This window comes from Anabrus simplex, chromosome 7 (genome assembly GCF_040414725.1).
Source record: "Anabrus simplex isolate iqAnaSimp1 chromosome 7, ASM4041472v1, whole genome shotgun sequence".
NCBI classification, from domain to species: Eukaryota; Metazoa; Arthropoda; class Insecta; order Orthoptera; family Tettigoniidae; genus Anabrus; species Anabrus simplex.
The window spans coordinates 346,273,732-346,288,946 of record NC_090271.1 but is presented as its reverse complement, the minus strand read 5'-3'; the positions used below and the strand labels follow the sequence as shown (position 1 = coordinate 346,288,946).

Genomic DNA, 15,215 nt, shown 5'->3' with positions numbered 1-15,215 from the left:
TTGCTAGCCATGCAATGGCTTATTGCCAACAGTTCCCATAGAAGGCCAAGTATTTAACAAAATTGTATGACCTGCTACTTTCAGTCATTAGGGACCGATGATTTAATTTTTTAATATTTAAACTTCAAAATTTGCAAAAAGTCTGCACACTTGAATGTTAGAAACACATTATGCACAAATTTCACACCTCCAAAGCAATTTTAATACATAGGCCTAGCTCTATTTTAGTAATTACAATGTGTTAATCAGCAATTATTTATTTTCAGATTCAAATTTTTCTTTCCCTCATCACAATACCATTCCTTCTGTTTTCTTTATCATGAATATAATACTAATGTTAAAAAGAGAGAAAGTTTGAGAGTTAACTTGTTCAACCAATTTTGGTAATTTATATAATTATGCTAGCATATCTTGGGGAGCAGGTAGTTTTTTAAAAAGTAGAACAAGTCAGAAAAATTATGCACCTGAGACCCTTAAAAGTGAATACCATATGCTGCGTGAACTGTTAAAAAAAAAAAAAAAAATGCTATTTGTTAAAAACCCCTGACCCATCACTGAAGATGCATACTAGGGAAATAAAGAGTGAGGTAGTTTCCCGTTGCTTTCCTCACAGAGCCAGAAGTTGCTATTACATATCAGTCTGCCAACTCCACTGAAATGCATGACCCAGGCGGGAATCGAACCCGGGGCGGCCGGGTGACAGGCGGACGCGTTGCCCCCTACACGGCGGGACCGGACTGCGCGAACCGCTAGTCCTATTTAAAAATGGAGTTCCACCTAGTGTACTTAAAATTCAACATTCTACAAAAGAGTTCAGTGCATTTAAAAATGCTTTTCTGTGTTTTATTTGATAAAAACAAAAATAAAGGGTAAACTGTTAAGGCTTGTAAAAAAACACCTACATGCAAGATTTAGAATTAACTTTCCTGTAAAACTATGCCTATGCATTTTCTTTACAATTCGGTTTGCCAGAAAATGGCATGTTTGTGTTAAAGGGGCATCTCAAACACGCGATCCAGGGCACAAGCACGTCGAGCAAATGGGTGGTTAAGGGAGAATATCGTAACATATCCAACAGTGGCCGCCTGTTGCCATTTCTTGACGAATGCAGTACTTTTGTATCCGTCTCTTGGCACAGGCCAGAGCAAAGTGAAGCTTCCACTGAAGTGCCAGTCTCATCCATGGCTGTGACAATATGGAAGCTGCTGGGGTATGGGTGGTGCTGAATAATGACATTCGGAGCACAAATAGTGTCAGAGTGTTATGAAAGGTGTTGCTCGTAGGGTCAGTCGTGCTGCACTGCCACATTCTGGCCCAGTGAGGAAAGCAATGGCAAACTACCTCACTCCTCATCTTGCCTAGTATGCCTCATTTGGGCTCTGCCATTGGTTTTTGCTGTTTCCCTATAACTGCATAGCCTTTGGTGGTGCTATTTGAGGATCCAATCAGCCTCTGGGCTGATGACCTAACATACAAAAAGATCCAACAGTGGTCACGTCCAGCAATCATTATAATTTTTTCCTCTGTATGAGAGTCAGAGGGAGAAGACAGGGGCATGTATGTAGGTATGTTCAGTCTTCAGCCCTAAGGCTGGTTGAATCCTCAACAGCTCCACCATCGGCTGTCGTAGATGGCCTAGGTATCACTGAAGAGGTGCACTAGGGAAATGAGTGAGGTAGTTTCCCGTTGCTTTCCTCGCTGAGCCAGAAATTGCTATTACATATCAGTCTGCCAAGCTCACTGAAATGCATGCACTAACCAACCCTATGAGCAATATTTTCACACCATTCATAGCAGGGAATGGCATTACTAGCATCGCTCATACCTCAGTCATTTTCATATTGTCAAAGCCAAGGATAAGACAGACAGATCAATGAAAGTAACAAAATTGCTCTAGCCCATACCAGAAGACATAGTGCACTGAAAATTCTAGGTCCTGCCACCAAAGGAAATGTGGACCAAGCCAAAGCAAATGTAAGTTTAGGACTCTTAATTAAAAGAGAAAACAATGCTTAATATGTTAGAAGTACAGCTCGTGATAAAAGTACAGTACGCTTTTCTGATTACAGCCTTGGACATACTAACTGATGTATAGGCTGATGGAAGTGATAAAACTTGACAGAGAGCGTGATCAGGAGAAAGTTATTTTAGGACTGTTCACTACTGTTAGTAACAGTGAACAAATCTAAGACCGACTTCAACATGAGAGGAGCTGTGGGAACTGCCATATACATATTTAAGCAGGAACATGACAACCCAGTAAACAGATCATAATTGTGAGGTACTGGGAAGCCTGTACAAGAAGAACAGTAAATGGAAGTTGCCAAGAAACAGATAAAGATGATACGACTATCCAGTGTCTCATAGGATACATGAATACTCTTGAATATCGGGTAAACAAACGTAAATTATGATTTTAACCATTACTTCATCAATGAAGGCTGTCCTGCAGATATTACACCATTAACTATCATGATCCCCATTTAGGGATATTTTTCCTGCATAAATTTTGATGCAAACCTTAGACTGATAGTACTGATTTATTATTGTTGCCCAAAACATGTTCAAGCCTAGGAATTATTTAAAAGATATTAGTTTTAAATTGTTACTTGTAGAAAGAACACAGGTTCTTCAAGTTTTTTCCATCTCCATGTTTTTGAAAAACTGTTTGACAGATTTTTTTATTTTGTGTAGTAGTATTGTCTATAAATTTCATACAACTCATTTCCTGTTACTGCAGGAGGTACTTTGAAATTAATCTCCTTTCAGAGTTCCAAATGTGTACTTGGGTTAATGTGTCCTGTCACTAGAGATCAGAAAGGCCTGCGACATCACCCCATGGGAGCATAGCCTGAAGGAAGTGAAGGTTCGTAACAACTTAATTGCAAAAGTCAAGATGCTGTGTGAAAAGAACAGAAGCTGTGTGCGAATGGGCTGTCCAAACTGTTTGAGAAGAGAGGAGCACAGCGAGGATGCATTTTGTTACCCCTTTTACTTATCATAATAAAGGCACTAAAATAAGAAGGAGCAACAGGACTTGCACGCTTTCATCTTTGCCAGTAATGTGATGACGTGATTTGGGGTGAATCTGAAAAGGATATGGAAGAGGAATGCAGAGACAGAATAAAACATTTGAAAGACAATGATTTACATATCAGCAATAGTGAAGAAGGAACAGAGGAGAGATGAACCAAAAATCATGTTAAATGGCACAAAGGTGGACAGCATTCCATAATTTAAGTATCTGGGTAGTACAGTGTCAAAAGATAACCTAATCAAACAATCAAATCAGCAAGGAAACACATGTTTACCACAAAGTAAGGCAGCTGCTGTGGATAAGGGATGAAAACAAGGATAGCACCATATAAATTATATCCCCATCCTCAAGTCGTCAGGAACCTACCACATTAACAAGAAAGGACAACTCAGATCTACAAGCAGCAGAAATGTTCCTACGCATCATGATCCAGAAGACCAGGAAAGACAAGAAAATCTGAAAAGAGATAGGAATAGGACACACACTACTACAAGAGATCCAGAAGGCAAGACTGAAGTGGTTTGGTAGCTTATATAAAAAGGATGAATGCCAAGAGGACTGCAAGAAGGGAATACGAAAGAGAACGATAAAATACCAGGTGACAGACAGATAAAAATAGATTTAGTAAAGATGGAGATGTAAAGGGCATCATATACACACAGATTTAGTTGGAGGTAAGTCTAAGCAAACGTCTCTGCAGACAAGCCTCTGTGTGTATGGCCGTTAAGTCTCCTACATTCTGGAGCTGCTTGAATTCAGCCAGAGACTTTGCAATGAAAGTGCTCTCTAAGAGTAGCGGCAGAAAAAGTAAACGTGATAACCTATGAAGATGAAACTGCAATCTTTTCTTGAGTGTCTTCTTTGTGAAGAGTCCAACATTACGTCCAAGTAACAGCTTATCTTCCACTCACTACCTAATTAATTTCTATCCGTATAACTTATCCAATAATCCAAAATAGAAAACAACTGAGCGCATATTCAACTACCTCACTTAGTCTGGGTTGGTGTGGGCAACCGCATACTTCCGATTTACCTCCTGGAGGCAAGTCTGTGCAGGTATCACAGAAGTTTGTGCATGTATGGAGCCCCTTAAAGGATATAGGACAAGACTGAGAAACAATTGTGAAAGAAGAACTGTTCAATGTTCACTGGAGTGGGCTCACACTTAACTCGGCTGTAAAATGAAATGTTGTATAGCTTTTAGCGCCGGGAAATCCTAGGACGTGTTCGGCTCGCCAGGTGCAGGTCTTTCTATTTGACACCCGTAGGTGACCTGCGCGTCGTGACGAGGATGAAATGATGATGAAGACAACACATACACCCAGCCCCCGTGCCATTGGAATTAACCAACTAAGGTTAAAATCCCCGACCCAGCCGGGAATCGAACCCGGGACCCTCTGAACCGAAGGCCAGTACGCTAACCGTTCAGCCAACGAGTCGGACTACTTGGCTGTGATTCCCTGTAGCATAACCATAGCACCATTATACTATACAGTTAGACAGCTACTAATCTATCTGTTAAAATACATCTGAGGAAACTGTGACTAAAATTACTGTTAAGTGAAAATAATTTATATTTGAGTTAAGACATTAGTTTAGTTAAGCTGTTCTTTTACTAGGAAATGTTAATCATATCCACCATGAAGAATGGAAGAGAGCAGAATACATGCCCGCCAGAAATTTTGAAGTATTATATATATATTTTAAATTCACCTCTTGCTTAATAAAGTCATGTACGATACTAACAGTTTCACTTCTGTCTAAAATACATGCTACGTCTGTTTAGCAATTCAAACAGCAGTGGACCAATATACTCAATATTTTAACACATGATACACCCCCAATCCACTGCTTGAAGATGCCCTGGCTCTTGCTTCCATCAGCTTCTCCTTAGCATTAAGACCCTTTCGTTGCCACTGGATACTGGGTATGAATTGAAAAATAACTATCCCTGGGGTGACTAAGTTTTCAAAGGGTGATAGCCTATCTTTTAGTTTTAGAGCCAAATTTTATTTTATTTTCATACCAAAGAGGAAAATAATGGCTTCTTAAAAACTGCAATGTATGTAATACCAGTACTTTGAAAATAACTAATTCTTATTCCAACCTTTTATTATAATTTTACTAGTTTAATAAGTTTCCATTAACCATCAATTACTATACTTTTGCAAAGAATAAATTTGGTTCAGAATATGTTTATTCTCATTTGCGCCTAGCTTTTCACTCAGCTGCTCACACGACAAATGAAAGTTCGTTTTCACTTACAGCAATGTTTTAACTCTGTCCGTTACATTTCTGGGCATCTGACATCTAATCAGAAGTGCCAACCACTGTGAAGCTAATGGAAATAAGCATCCCATTTTCCAAGATTGAGCACGGAAGGAAGAGATAATCATTCAGGTTACAGCTTGGTAAACTAGTGACAACATATTTCTTTTTATACTGTAATACCTTTGCTCAAATTTGGCCAGGATTCAAAGCAATACATTAAATGCTGCATTCTATTGAAAATGAATGGAAACCAATAATGAAAACCTGGGACAGTTTGAGGATATCTATTCACTACGAACACCTTCAAATCAGGAACTATCCCCAGAAAACGAGAATGTCCTGTCACTCCAATTATACTGTTTCACGACAGTTACAATGGCCAATTTGTCATTTGCTTGTTCCTTTCCATTACTAATACTGACTACTGATATTACAAAGTTCAAATATATCCGAGATTTCTTATGAGTTATATAACCAAACCATTCAGAAAGGAGTCGGCACCTATTTTCAAATTGTCACTATCAGAACAGGGATATGGAGTTTATGATCATCAGGTAACAGATTAATTCAAATTTAAGGCAACCAACATTCATTCTTGTCAACTACGATTTATATACATAACAAACAAGCATAACTCATGAAGTTCTAGTAGTAAAATTTTGTCCATGTGACCAGTCAGTAGAAGCAAAGAGGATATTAATAAAGTTTTATTGCAGCCAATGGCCATATATAAATTGTTCTACTCTTTACTATATTCATGTAAGGTCTTTTCTCTTTTGCTACACTTATTGAAGTGGTATCGTTCACATATTTTCCCACACATTCATCGCTTGGTTCGTGAGAGGATATTATTAATATGGTATCCATGTAATTCACAATAAGATATTGCATACTTAAAGTTACTGAGAAGTATGCTCATCTTTTGCTCTTTTTCATCAGATTACTGCAAGTTAAAATTATCTTTCATTTTGACAAAGCTAGACCTAGCATGTTAATTATGGGACAATCTAAAATTTGCTTCAAATTAGGTACTGGTATATTGATTAAACACAGAACATCACTCCACAAGGTAAATCTTCACAAAGAATTTATGAATGTCCATGGGTAATAGGAATCTTACAGAGAAGAGAATCTTTTGCATTCACATTTGGCAAGCTCATTCCTTCACTATCTTCATGATTATTCTAAGTATCTACCCCACTCAATCTTACCGAACCCTAATGGTTAGCTTATTAAATACAATTTATTTATTTATTAATATGAAATGTGCACAAATGTGCATATACTTATGTAACATAATATAACTACTGTTCTTTACTGTACAGTATTCCATCAATGATTTTGTTCTCCTAGTGCACACGCTAAAATGGTAACATTCACAATATCCTCTGACACAATTTGCATACATTGCAGTGTTGGTTCAGGATAACCTTGTCGCCTAAATAAGGTGTGGTGAAATCCATGAACAGCCAATCTGGTCACAGCACTGCGTTAATGACCTCTTCAATTAAATTAGTTATTTTCCTTCACCCGTGGAATTTATATCCCATGCTCCCATCAAAGTAATTATCTTGTCACTTTCAATAAAACTGTAATTGGAAAAGTCATTCAGTGCATAAGTCGAAATCCAGATAGCTAAACTTTCCTACAAAATTACTGACAACATCCAAGGCCAAACCATGTAATCTTAGAACTTAATACAACAGCTGATGCAGTAAACTTGTGCATTTAACACCAATACAACTGATATAAAACAACCTTCCTTATTTCTCAAATAGTATATTGCCCTGATTGCTGCTTCTATCCTTTCTTCTATGTGAAGACTGTATGATGATTCTGTTGTTTGCAGTGTAACCCCTAGGTATTTGAATTTGTTAACTCTCTCTAGTGGATTGCCTGAAAACACAATTTTGTCAGTCACTGCTGCTTTTCCACCCTTCCTAATGATGGGAGAAACCTACTTCATAGAGGACATCAGGATCCAACACCACCTACCATCAACAGAACCATATCAAGAGGTACTAAGGAACCGAAATAAGAGAGAAGAAATACAGCTGGAATTCTACAGCTCGCCTGCTATGGTGGAGAAGTCCTGGACCAGAGAAAACCAGAAGCAAAGACATGTGATAGCCAGACTTTCAGTACACGGCTTTCACTACAAGCTGTGTATTAACAAACGATTTCACAAATCAGACGTAGATTGCGTGTGTGCTGTGTGGCAAAAATTGTGACATATACCACATACTAGAGTGCACGAAAAGAACGAAGTCAATCACAGACTACTGTAAGGACTAAGATGCTCAACTGAGCGCACCTTCTTATTTCTCAAATAGGGTATGATCTGATTAATGAGAATTAAAGCCTACCAACTATGTAATAGTGCTTCCTTATCGGGAGAAACAGTATGTGCACAGCATCGAGGTGAATTATAACAGAATGCAGGCCTATGTGCAATACTACCCTTTCCATTGAAAGCATTATAAATCCACACACACCCCTCCCCCCACCACAATTCAACTATTTCAAGAACTACATACTATAAATTTCATGATTGGTCCGTATTGAAATGTACATTAGTTTTACAAAAATTTAAATTCTCTGTAAATTGTAATTTAAGAACTCAAAACAATCACATATTTTTATAACACATTTCTCTATGTAATATTTTGACTAAAGCAATCAGAATCCTGATCTTTATCTTTTAAGCATGAGAGTACGGCTGACGATGCCCATATAATGGGCGAAACATGTCCCGTCAAATTAGTATAACAAGATGTAAATCTTAACTTTAAGAACCCAACTGTATTGTGTTATGTTCTGAACACACTACTAAATATACTTATCCAGTACTTAACATTATTTTATTAGGAAATGCATTTGTTGCACAGCATGGCGTAACTATTCATTACAATGAAAGTTCCAATGAGAAGAACAGCTGTTCTCTCCAGAGAGTATATATCTCTGTGTCGTTACGCTGTGGTTACTAGCGCAATCACTGTATTATTTTTTAAAACATACTATATATTGAATAGGTTGATCTTAATAAACTTTTGTAACATTTTAAAACAAATATTCCAAGAACTTTCAAGGAAAAAGCTGATCACATCACAGATTCTTTAGGAAGGAAATAAAGTTTAAAACAAGATGTTCCCATCATTTCTAATGTTCTTTAGGGGTCAGGATGAGAGAATTTTGTCCACCGTGAGTTAACTGGGTGTAAACCTATCAATGACTCTTGCCTCAAATCAATCTAACCTGGCATCAAACCTATAATCTCTCTCTCTCTCTCACAAGATTGGTACCTCTGAACTACATAGGCCTACAAAGTGTAGAAAGTGGAGGAGTCATACCAGAAGACAGACAAATTATTATAAAAGTAAGGAACCTACATAATAACATCATTTACTTTCAGACTAGGCTCTATAACCTTAAATTGCTCCTTATCAAATCCACTAATTAAATATTAAGTAAAATGAAACAACCCCAACAACAAACCAACAGCACATGATGTTCAGCTATAGATTACATTAAATTCACCTATCCTTTTGAATTACTATTACTGTTCATGAGATCAGTAACCCCTCCCTTCCCAATAATAATAAATCTAATACAATAATCTTGTAAAACAGAAGTACATGTACTGAACAGAAAAGCATACGAATCCTTCCGAAACAGAAGTCAGAGAATGATTGTACTTATGTACAACAATCTTGGAAACTCTAAATAGTTTCTGGTATGTCAGAGATAGCGTTTAAGAGAGAGAGAGAGAGAGAAAATAGAAAAATTATATCCGACTCAAACTCTTGTCCATGTAAAAATTGGTAAAATCACACAAATACTGAAGAAACACACGCACAGTTTTAATGGAACTCCAATATGCAGCGCACCAAAAAGCAAAACACATTCAGTGCATAAAATGCATAAGTATACAATGACTTTTCATTGAATGTTCAAATAGGCTAAATATTGACTTTGTCATCTAAGAATAATTTTTGAATCTGTCTGAAACCTTATTCGTTATTCAGACATTTGTCAACTTATCAAGTCATTTTCTGACGTCATTCAACCTGGTGCGCAACTCGTACAATTGGGAATCAGGGAGGAAATTAAATGAAATGGAAAAACTTACTTTTCTCAATCTCCATATGCTAGTTACAACAAGGCTAAACTAAAATGGCTAAACGTAACACAGAACAGCTGAATTAATCACATCCACAACAAAATTTCTCTACACACAACACTAACTTCTCTCAATACACCAGAAATATGTAGGCTACATGTACATTTCAGAATCATCTGAATATACTAACAGGTACATACATCCCATTGCACACAACATAATCTTTTGGTTTCAAAAGAACCATAAATGACATGCTGATGAAATCGACAAAATTACCAAACTGGACATGGAACCAAAGGGAAAAGAAATGAGGAGGTATATTATTTAATACAGAAACATCTGAAGACGAAAACTATAGGCCTATAACTAAAGATAGGATGAAGTTAAGGAGAGAGAGGGAGGGGAATGAGACTTATGTCAAATGCCCCCAAAACAAATCAATGATGTTGCAAAAATTCTTTTAAAAGTTTGCAGAAACAGAACTGCCCTGGTTTGATTAAGTTTTAAAAATCAATTTATCTTAACCAGTGAAAATACTATCTGAAAATTATAAATGCATTGGCCATCCAAAACTCTAGTGCTCACTTCAAACAGGTTAATGAAATGGATAACCTAATCACTGTCTGTAACATCATACTTATTTGACTTGAGCACATTATTTACAGTTTACACAATGTGGGTAAATCAGTTCTCGGCCTCTCCTGCAGTTGGTAACCAGAATGCCATGTTGGTACAAGCAGATGCAAGCATCATATATTTTGGATTAAACTGAACACACTGAACAGGTCCAGGATGATCAGCATTAAGCACACAGACTTTATATCCTGTATCTGCATTCCACACATGAACACGACCATCTGTAGAACCACTGAAAACAAACTGTGAGTCAGGACTGAAAGATGCTTCAATGGGGATTCCTTTGTTGTTCAAATGACCAGTAAATGTTTGTAGAGGAGTACCATGAAATGCATCAATTAGTCGAATTATAGACCCATTCGTCGATATCAAAATTGTCTTTCCATCACGACTGAATTTCAGTCCAGTCCAATCACACTCCTTCTCCTGACTAAGTTTGAAAGTAATAAAAGGACCTTTATCGAAGGACCTCAAGTCGTACAGCTTAATGCTTTCAGAATTAACACCAGCAGCAAATATAAGACCCTCTGGGTCATACGCTGCTACAGGCCTACCAGAGAGATGCATCAGTCCTTGGCAATTTGGAGACCTCAAATCCCATAATCTAAGTGTTTTATCAAGTGAGCCAGAGAGGAAAGTATCCTCCACAGGAGATATACACAGGGACACCACCTTCTTCGAATGACCTGGGAAATACCTAATGTATTTGTTATCATGGAGGGACAAGTATCTAATTGTATCATCTACTTTGGTAGAACTGTGAATTGCTGTGTTTTTTGCATGAGTGAAGTGAATGAGATCAACTCCATACTTTTTACTATTAACCGTTCTTGTCTGCGTGCCTTTTTCACAGTCGTAAATGACAATTTGATCGTCCTCACTACAAGAAATCAATGTGTCCCCGCTAGGGGAGAAGTCAATGCTGTTGATCTTGTCTGTGTTTTCTCGAAACACCTTTGCAACTTTAAAACTCCGAACCACCTGATCCACTAGCTTCATTTTCCAAAAACGGAGAGACTTCTATCCGTTATTAGCTAGGAAATGTACAACAAACAATAGTATTTTCACGAAAATACAATCCAAGCGAAACAAAGAACAAACGCCGATCGGTCAACAGCACCGTTCACAAAGGGCATGCTTTCAGTCACAATTTTACTTTTATATTGTACACAAATGCAGGCATGAGAAACCTTTGTTTAGTGTCAAGCCGAACAAACCACAAATATATTCTACAGTTAGCAGAACTCCACACAATTCGCTTACAAATATACAAAAGGAGGTTTCAAACACTGCATTTTCCGTGCACAACACGCATGGAACTTCATCGACATTGACGTTAACTACGAGAATTTCAATGACATTTTTAGCACGGGATAGATATGGAAGCGGCCAAAGAGTTTCTTGCCTCGGTAACTACCAACATTTACACGAAAATCGGCAGTCACAGATAACTGAATTAAACTTTGATAAAAAACAAAATATTTATATTGTTGGAAGATAAAATATTCGAGTGTAATGCTTAATAAGGATTTTACGTTCCTCGACAACGGGTACATGGAAAGAAACCATTTTAGACGTGTTTAGTGTTTGGGTAAAACGCGTATATCGGCAAGAGAAACGTATTTAACTTAAGGCCGGTCTCCACTGATTAATATTTAACAACAACATGTTAAATGTTAACTGGTGACACCATCAATATGTTCAATGTTAAATGTTGAATACTGTTTCATTTAACATTGTGTCCACACTTAATAAACATGTTAAACTTGACTTTCTTTGTTTATATATTTGTCCTAAGTAGTTCATCATATCAGTAATGGTAATACATTTAGGTGGAGTCTAGTATTTTCAAATAAGGACAATGGACTCAGATGAAGAAGATTTGGCCCTTTGTTATTTCCACTGTTGCTTCCTGTTATGACTTAATCTATATATATATATATATATATATATATATATAATTTAATAGCACACAATTTGTGTATATAAAGCGATTACATGTCATTTAAACATACTGTAAGTCAATTATAGGCCTATTTCTCTTAGAGCATTCCACGACATGGTAACGAGAACTAGTCAAATTACACAGTGTACACATACAACTCTCGTAGTCGTCCGGTTCATGAAAGATCCTGGTTTTGCAGAGTTTGTAGTGGTTTCCATGAATTGCCATAGAATTGATAAAATGTCGGAGGTCCTGGTTTGTATTGGTCCATGTTCTGTTCGTCATTGCTTCAGTCGTATAGAATTCGGGACAAATATCATACCTTTTGGCCACTCTTTCGTCCAGGAGTTTCTTCCATTGGTCTGTATAAGGTAGAGCAAGCTTGAATCTCAAATCTTCAATTAGGAAAGGCTCCTTCGCGAGTTCATAAACCAGTCTTGATCTAGTGAATCTAGACACACACAGGGTTGTCTTTAAGAATCGCGCTTTGACTTTTTCTAGAATGTGTAGGTCATTCTTTGTTAGCTTATCCCAAATGATTTCCAGCCCATATGTTAAAATAGGGATTTTTTTGCGTCAAACAGGGTAATGGCCGTCTTGAGAGATAGTCTGTTTAGATTCTTGATGTCAAATATCGCTTTCGTAGCTGCCGCAGCACGTAGTCTAATATGAAGTCTAAAGGAGTTTGCTGTCGTCTGCATCGTCAAGCCTAGATATTTAAAACTGTTCACGTCGTTTAATGTTTCTGCTTTGTACGTCACTTTGTCACTTGAGGATGTTCGTCCACCCTTCCTGAAAATCATGTAGACAGTCTTTTCGATGTTTACCTGCAATTCATTTATATCTGCCCACGTCTCCAGTGCATCCAGTGCTTTTTGTAGCTCTTTAACATCGTGTGATCCTAGAACCATATCATCGGCATATAAATACGTGGTTACTTCGTTTGTCACCTCTTTTATCGCTTGGACTACATCATAGGTAGCTACATTAAACAATAGAGGACTGAGAGGGTCACCCTGTAGAACGCCATTTGTCTGCGTGATCTCCCTCGATGAGGTTATATTGTCTGAGATGATGACAGTGTTATTTATCAACATGTTATGGATCAAAAGAGTGAGCGCCTTGTCCTCTACAAGAGAATCTAGTTTCGACGATATGATGTTTCTATTAAGATTATCGAAGGCCTCGGAGAAATCTATGAACACTGTGTGAAATTTACCCTTTGGTAGTCGTAAGGTGTCATGTATATCGTCCAGTAGATTTCTTATTGCGTGTAGAGTACTTCTTCCTCTTCTAAATCCAAATTGCTCTTCCGGAAGTTTGGCTTCGATTTCTTCCGTCAGTCGAGTGGTTATTAGCTTGGTGAGTATCTTCATCAAATTATTCTCCAGAGCAATCCCTCTATAGGAATTTGGATCAAGCAAGTTACCCTTTCCTTTGTATAAGACCTTCAATGTGGAGGTTCTCCATGCTTTGGGGATGTCTCCTAGTAACAAGCAGAGGTTCATGAGATTCGTTATGGATGGAAGTAATACATTTGTTGAAGCTTTAATGTGTTCACTGAAAATGCCATCAGGGCCCGGTGCTTTTCCATCTTTTAGTTTGAGTATAGTGTCAGAGACTTCTTTTTGTGAGAATAGGGTGATGCCTCCCCTGTCTGCTTCAACGTATTTTCTTGGATAGGCTGTTACGGATCTTTGTTGGTTTAGGATGAGTGAGAAGTGCTTTTCCCATGTATTCATGTCTATTTTGACAGTTGTTGGAACTTTACGTGGTTTTAATGCCATGAATGGTTCCTTCTTGGCTTCGTCAGCCATCTTCATTGTTTCAAGTTCAATATACTTGTTTCTAGAAGTCTTCAGTAGTTCTTTGTATTTCCTTCTGAGCTGACTGTAGTTAGTTAAGTCTTCTATATTCAGTGTCGTTTTTGCCACATGAAGATCCTTCAGGACTTGCTTTCTTTCCAAATAGCAGGTCTGATTGAACCACTTTTTGGATTTTCGTGGAGTTATTGTGATGAAGGCGGATCTGAAGATGTCTTCTAAAACAGAAGCTGCAGTATCCAATTCATGTTCCATTATTTTGCGGTTTAAGTCCATGATTTTATCAGTGCTTTGCAGGAGGACATTCTCATTAAGCTTTCGGGCTATAGGCTTCATGGCGGTTTGTGCATTCCATGGGTGGGAAAGAACGTTCAGATCAAAGATCGCTGAGACTGGACAGTGCTTCTTTAATATTGACTCTGGAGATGAGTAGCATACCTTATAATCAATTAGTTTAAGTCCCGCACCTTTGAAGAATAGAACATCAATTGTACTGCTTCCATTGTGGGCAAAGTACGTCTTGTCAGATTTCCTGTTGACGAGGGTGAATTCTTCTTCCTCCAACGTTTGAAGCAATTCATGACCTCGATATTCATTGTTGTCTATCCTGCAATTTAAGTCTCCAGCAATGATTGTATTATTTTCTTGATTCACCTTCGATAGAGCAGTCATGAGGATATATAATACATCTTCCATTGCTGAGGAGGGGTCGATATATAATCCTATTATCGATAATTTGTTGGATTTCATTATTATAATGTTCTTATCTCTATAAGTGCATGACAGTTTTCCAACAACGGGTTTAAAGAAGCAGGCAATACCACTCACGGGTCTGCCTCGTTGCCGTTGTATGGCGAGTACTTGCTCTGAGTAGAATCCAGGTATGTTGATTTCGGTGGTCGCGAATGTTTCAGTCATGATAATAATGTCTTGCTTGTCGATGAGGTTTCCCGTAGCTAAAGTCATAGTGTTTTTAAGCCCTTCCACATTCCAGAGGAGGAAATTGAGCGTTATATTTTTCTTCTTTTCCCTGTTGTCGAAAAAGACGATATCTTCTCACTACGGCGTATTCTGGCCAGAGTTCCGGATCGGTGACCTTTCGAAGGTCGTTGAGAGGGATAACCACTTTGTATGATTTAAGTTTTCCTTTTGTTTGGAGTTGTTCACATTCTATTATCTCCTCTACTTTCAAGTTCTTCAAGTGATTCTTTATCATCTCTACTGAAGTGTTTTGGTCCAATCTGCCTATGTAGAGCCATGCTCTTCGGGGGAACGCACGAAGTTCCATGTTCTTTTTATCTTTCTCATTTTCTAAATCATTCCGCTTTGTTCCAATGAAGGTTGGAGTTTTTATTGATGTTATAAAAGATCTCCGTCTGTTTT

The 15,215-nt window shown here is 37.8% G+C and overlaps 1 protein-coding gene and 1 long non-coding RNA gene across 2 annotated transcripts in view; both read right to left on the bottom strand.

The window, feature by feature from the left end:
* The window catches only part of LOC136877648 (uncharacterized), a 183,993-nt gene extending 172,554 nt beyond the window's left edge, over positions 1-11,439 (bottom strand). Inside the window, exon 1 of the long non-coding RNA XR_010860789.1 lies at positions 11,328-11,439. This is a non-coding gene — a long non-coding RNA (uncharacterized lncRNA). The remainder of the gene's footprint in view (positions 1-11,327) is intronic.
* On the bottom strand, positions 4,475-11,308 carry Wdr82 (WD repeat domain 82). The gene has a single exon (XM_067151850.2). The coding sequence runs from the start codon at positions 11,061-11,063 to the stop codon at positions 10,113-10,115; it is 951 nt and encodes a 316-aa protein (XP_067007951.1). The 5' UTR covers positions 11,064-11,308; the 3' UTR covers positions 4,475-10,112.
* Positions 11,440-15,215: the final 3,776 nt, after the last annotated feature.

Excerpts from the sequence above, each read along its gene's own strand:
- Wdr82 (XM_067151850.2), bottom strand. The coding sequence starts at position 11,063 with ATGAAGCTAGTGGATCAGGTGGTTCGGAGTTTTAAAGTTGCAAAGGTG.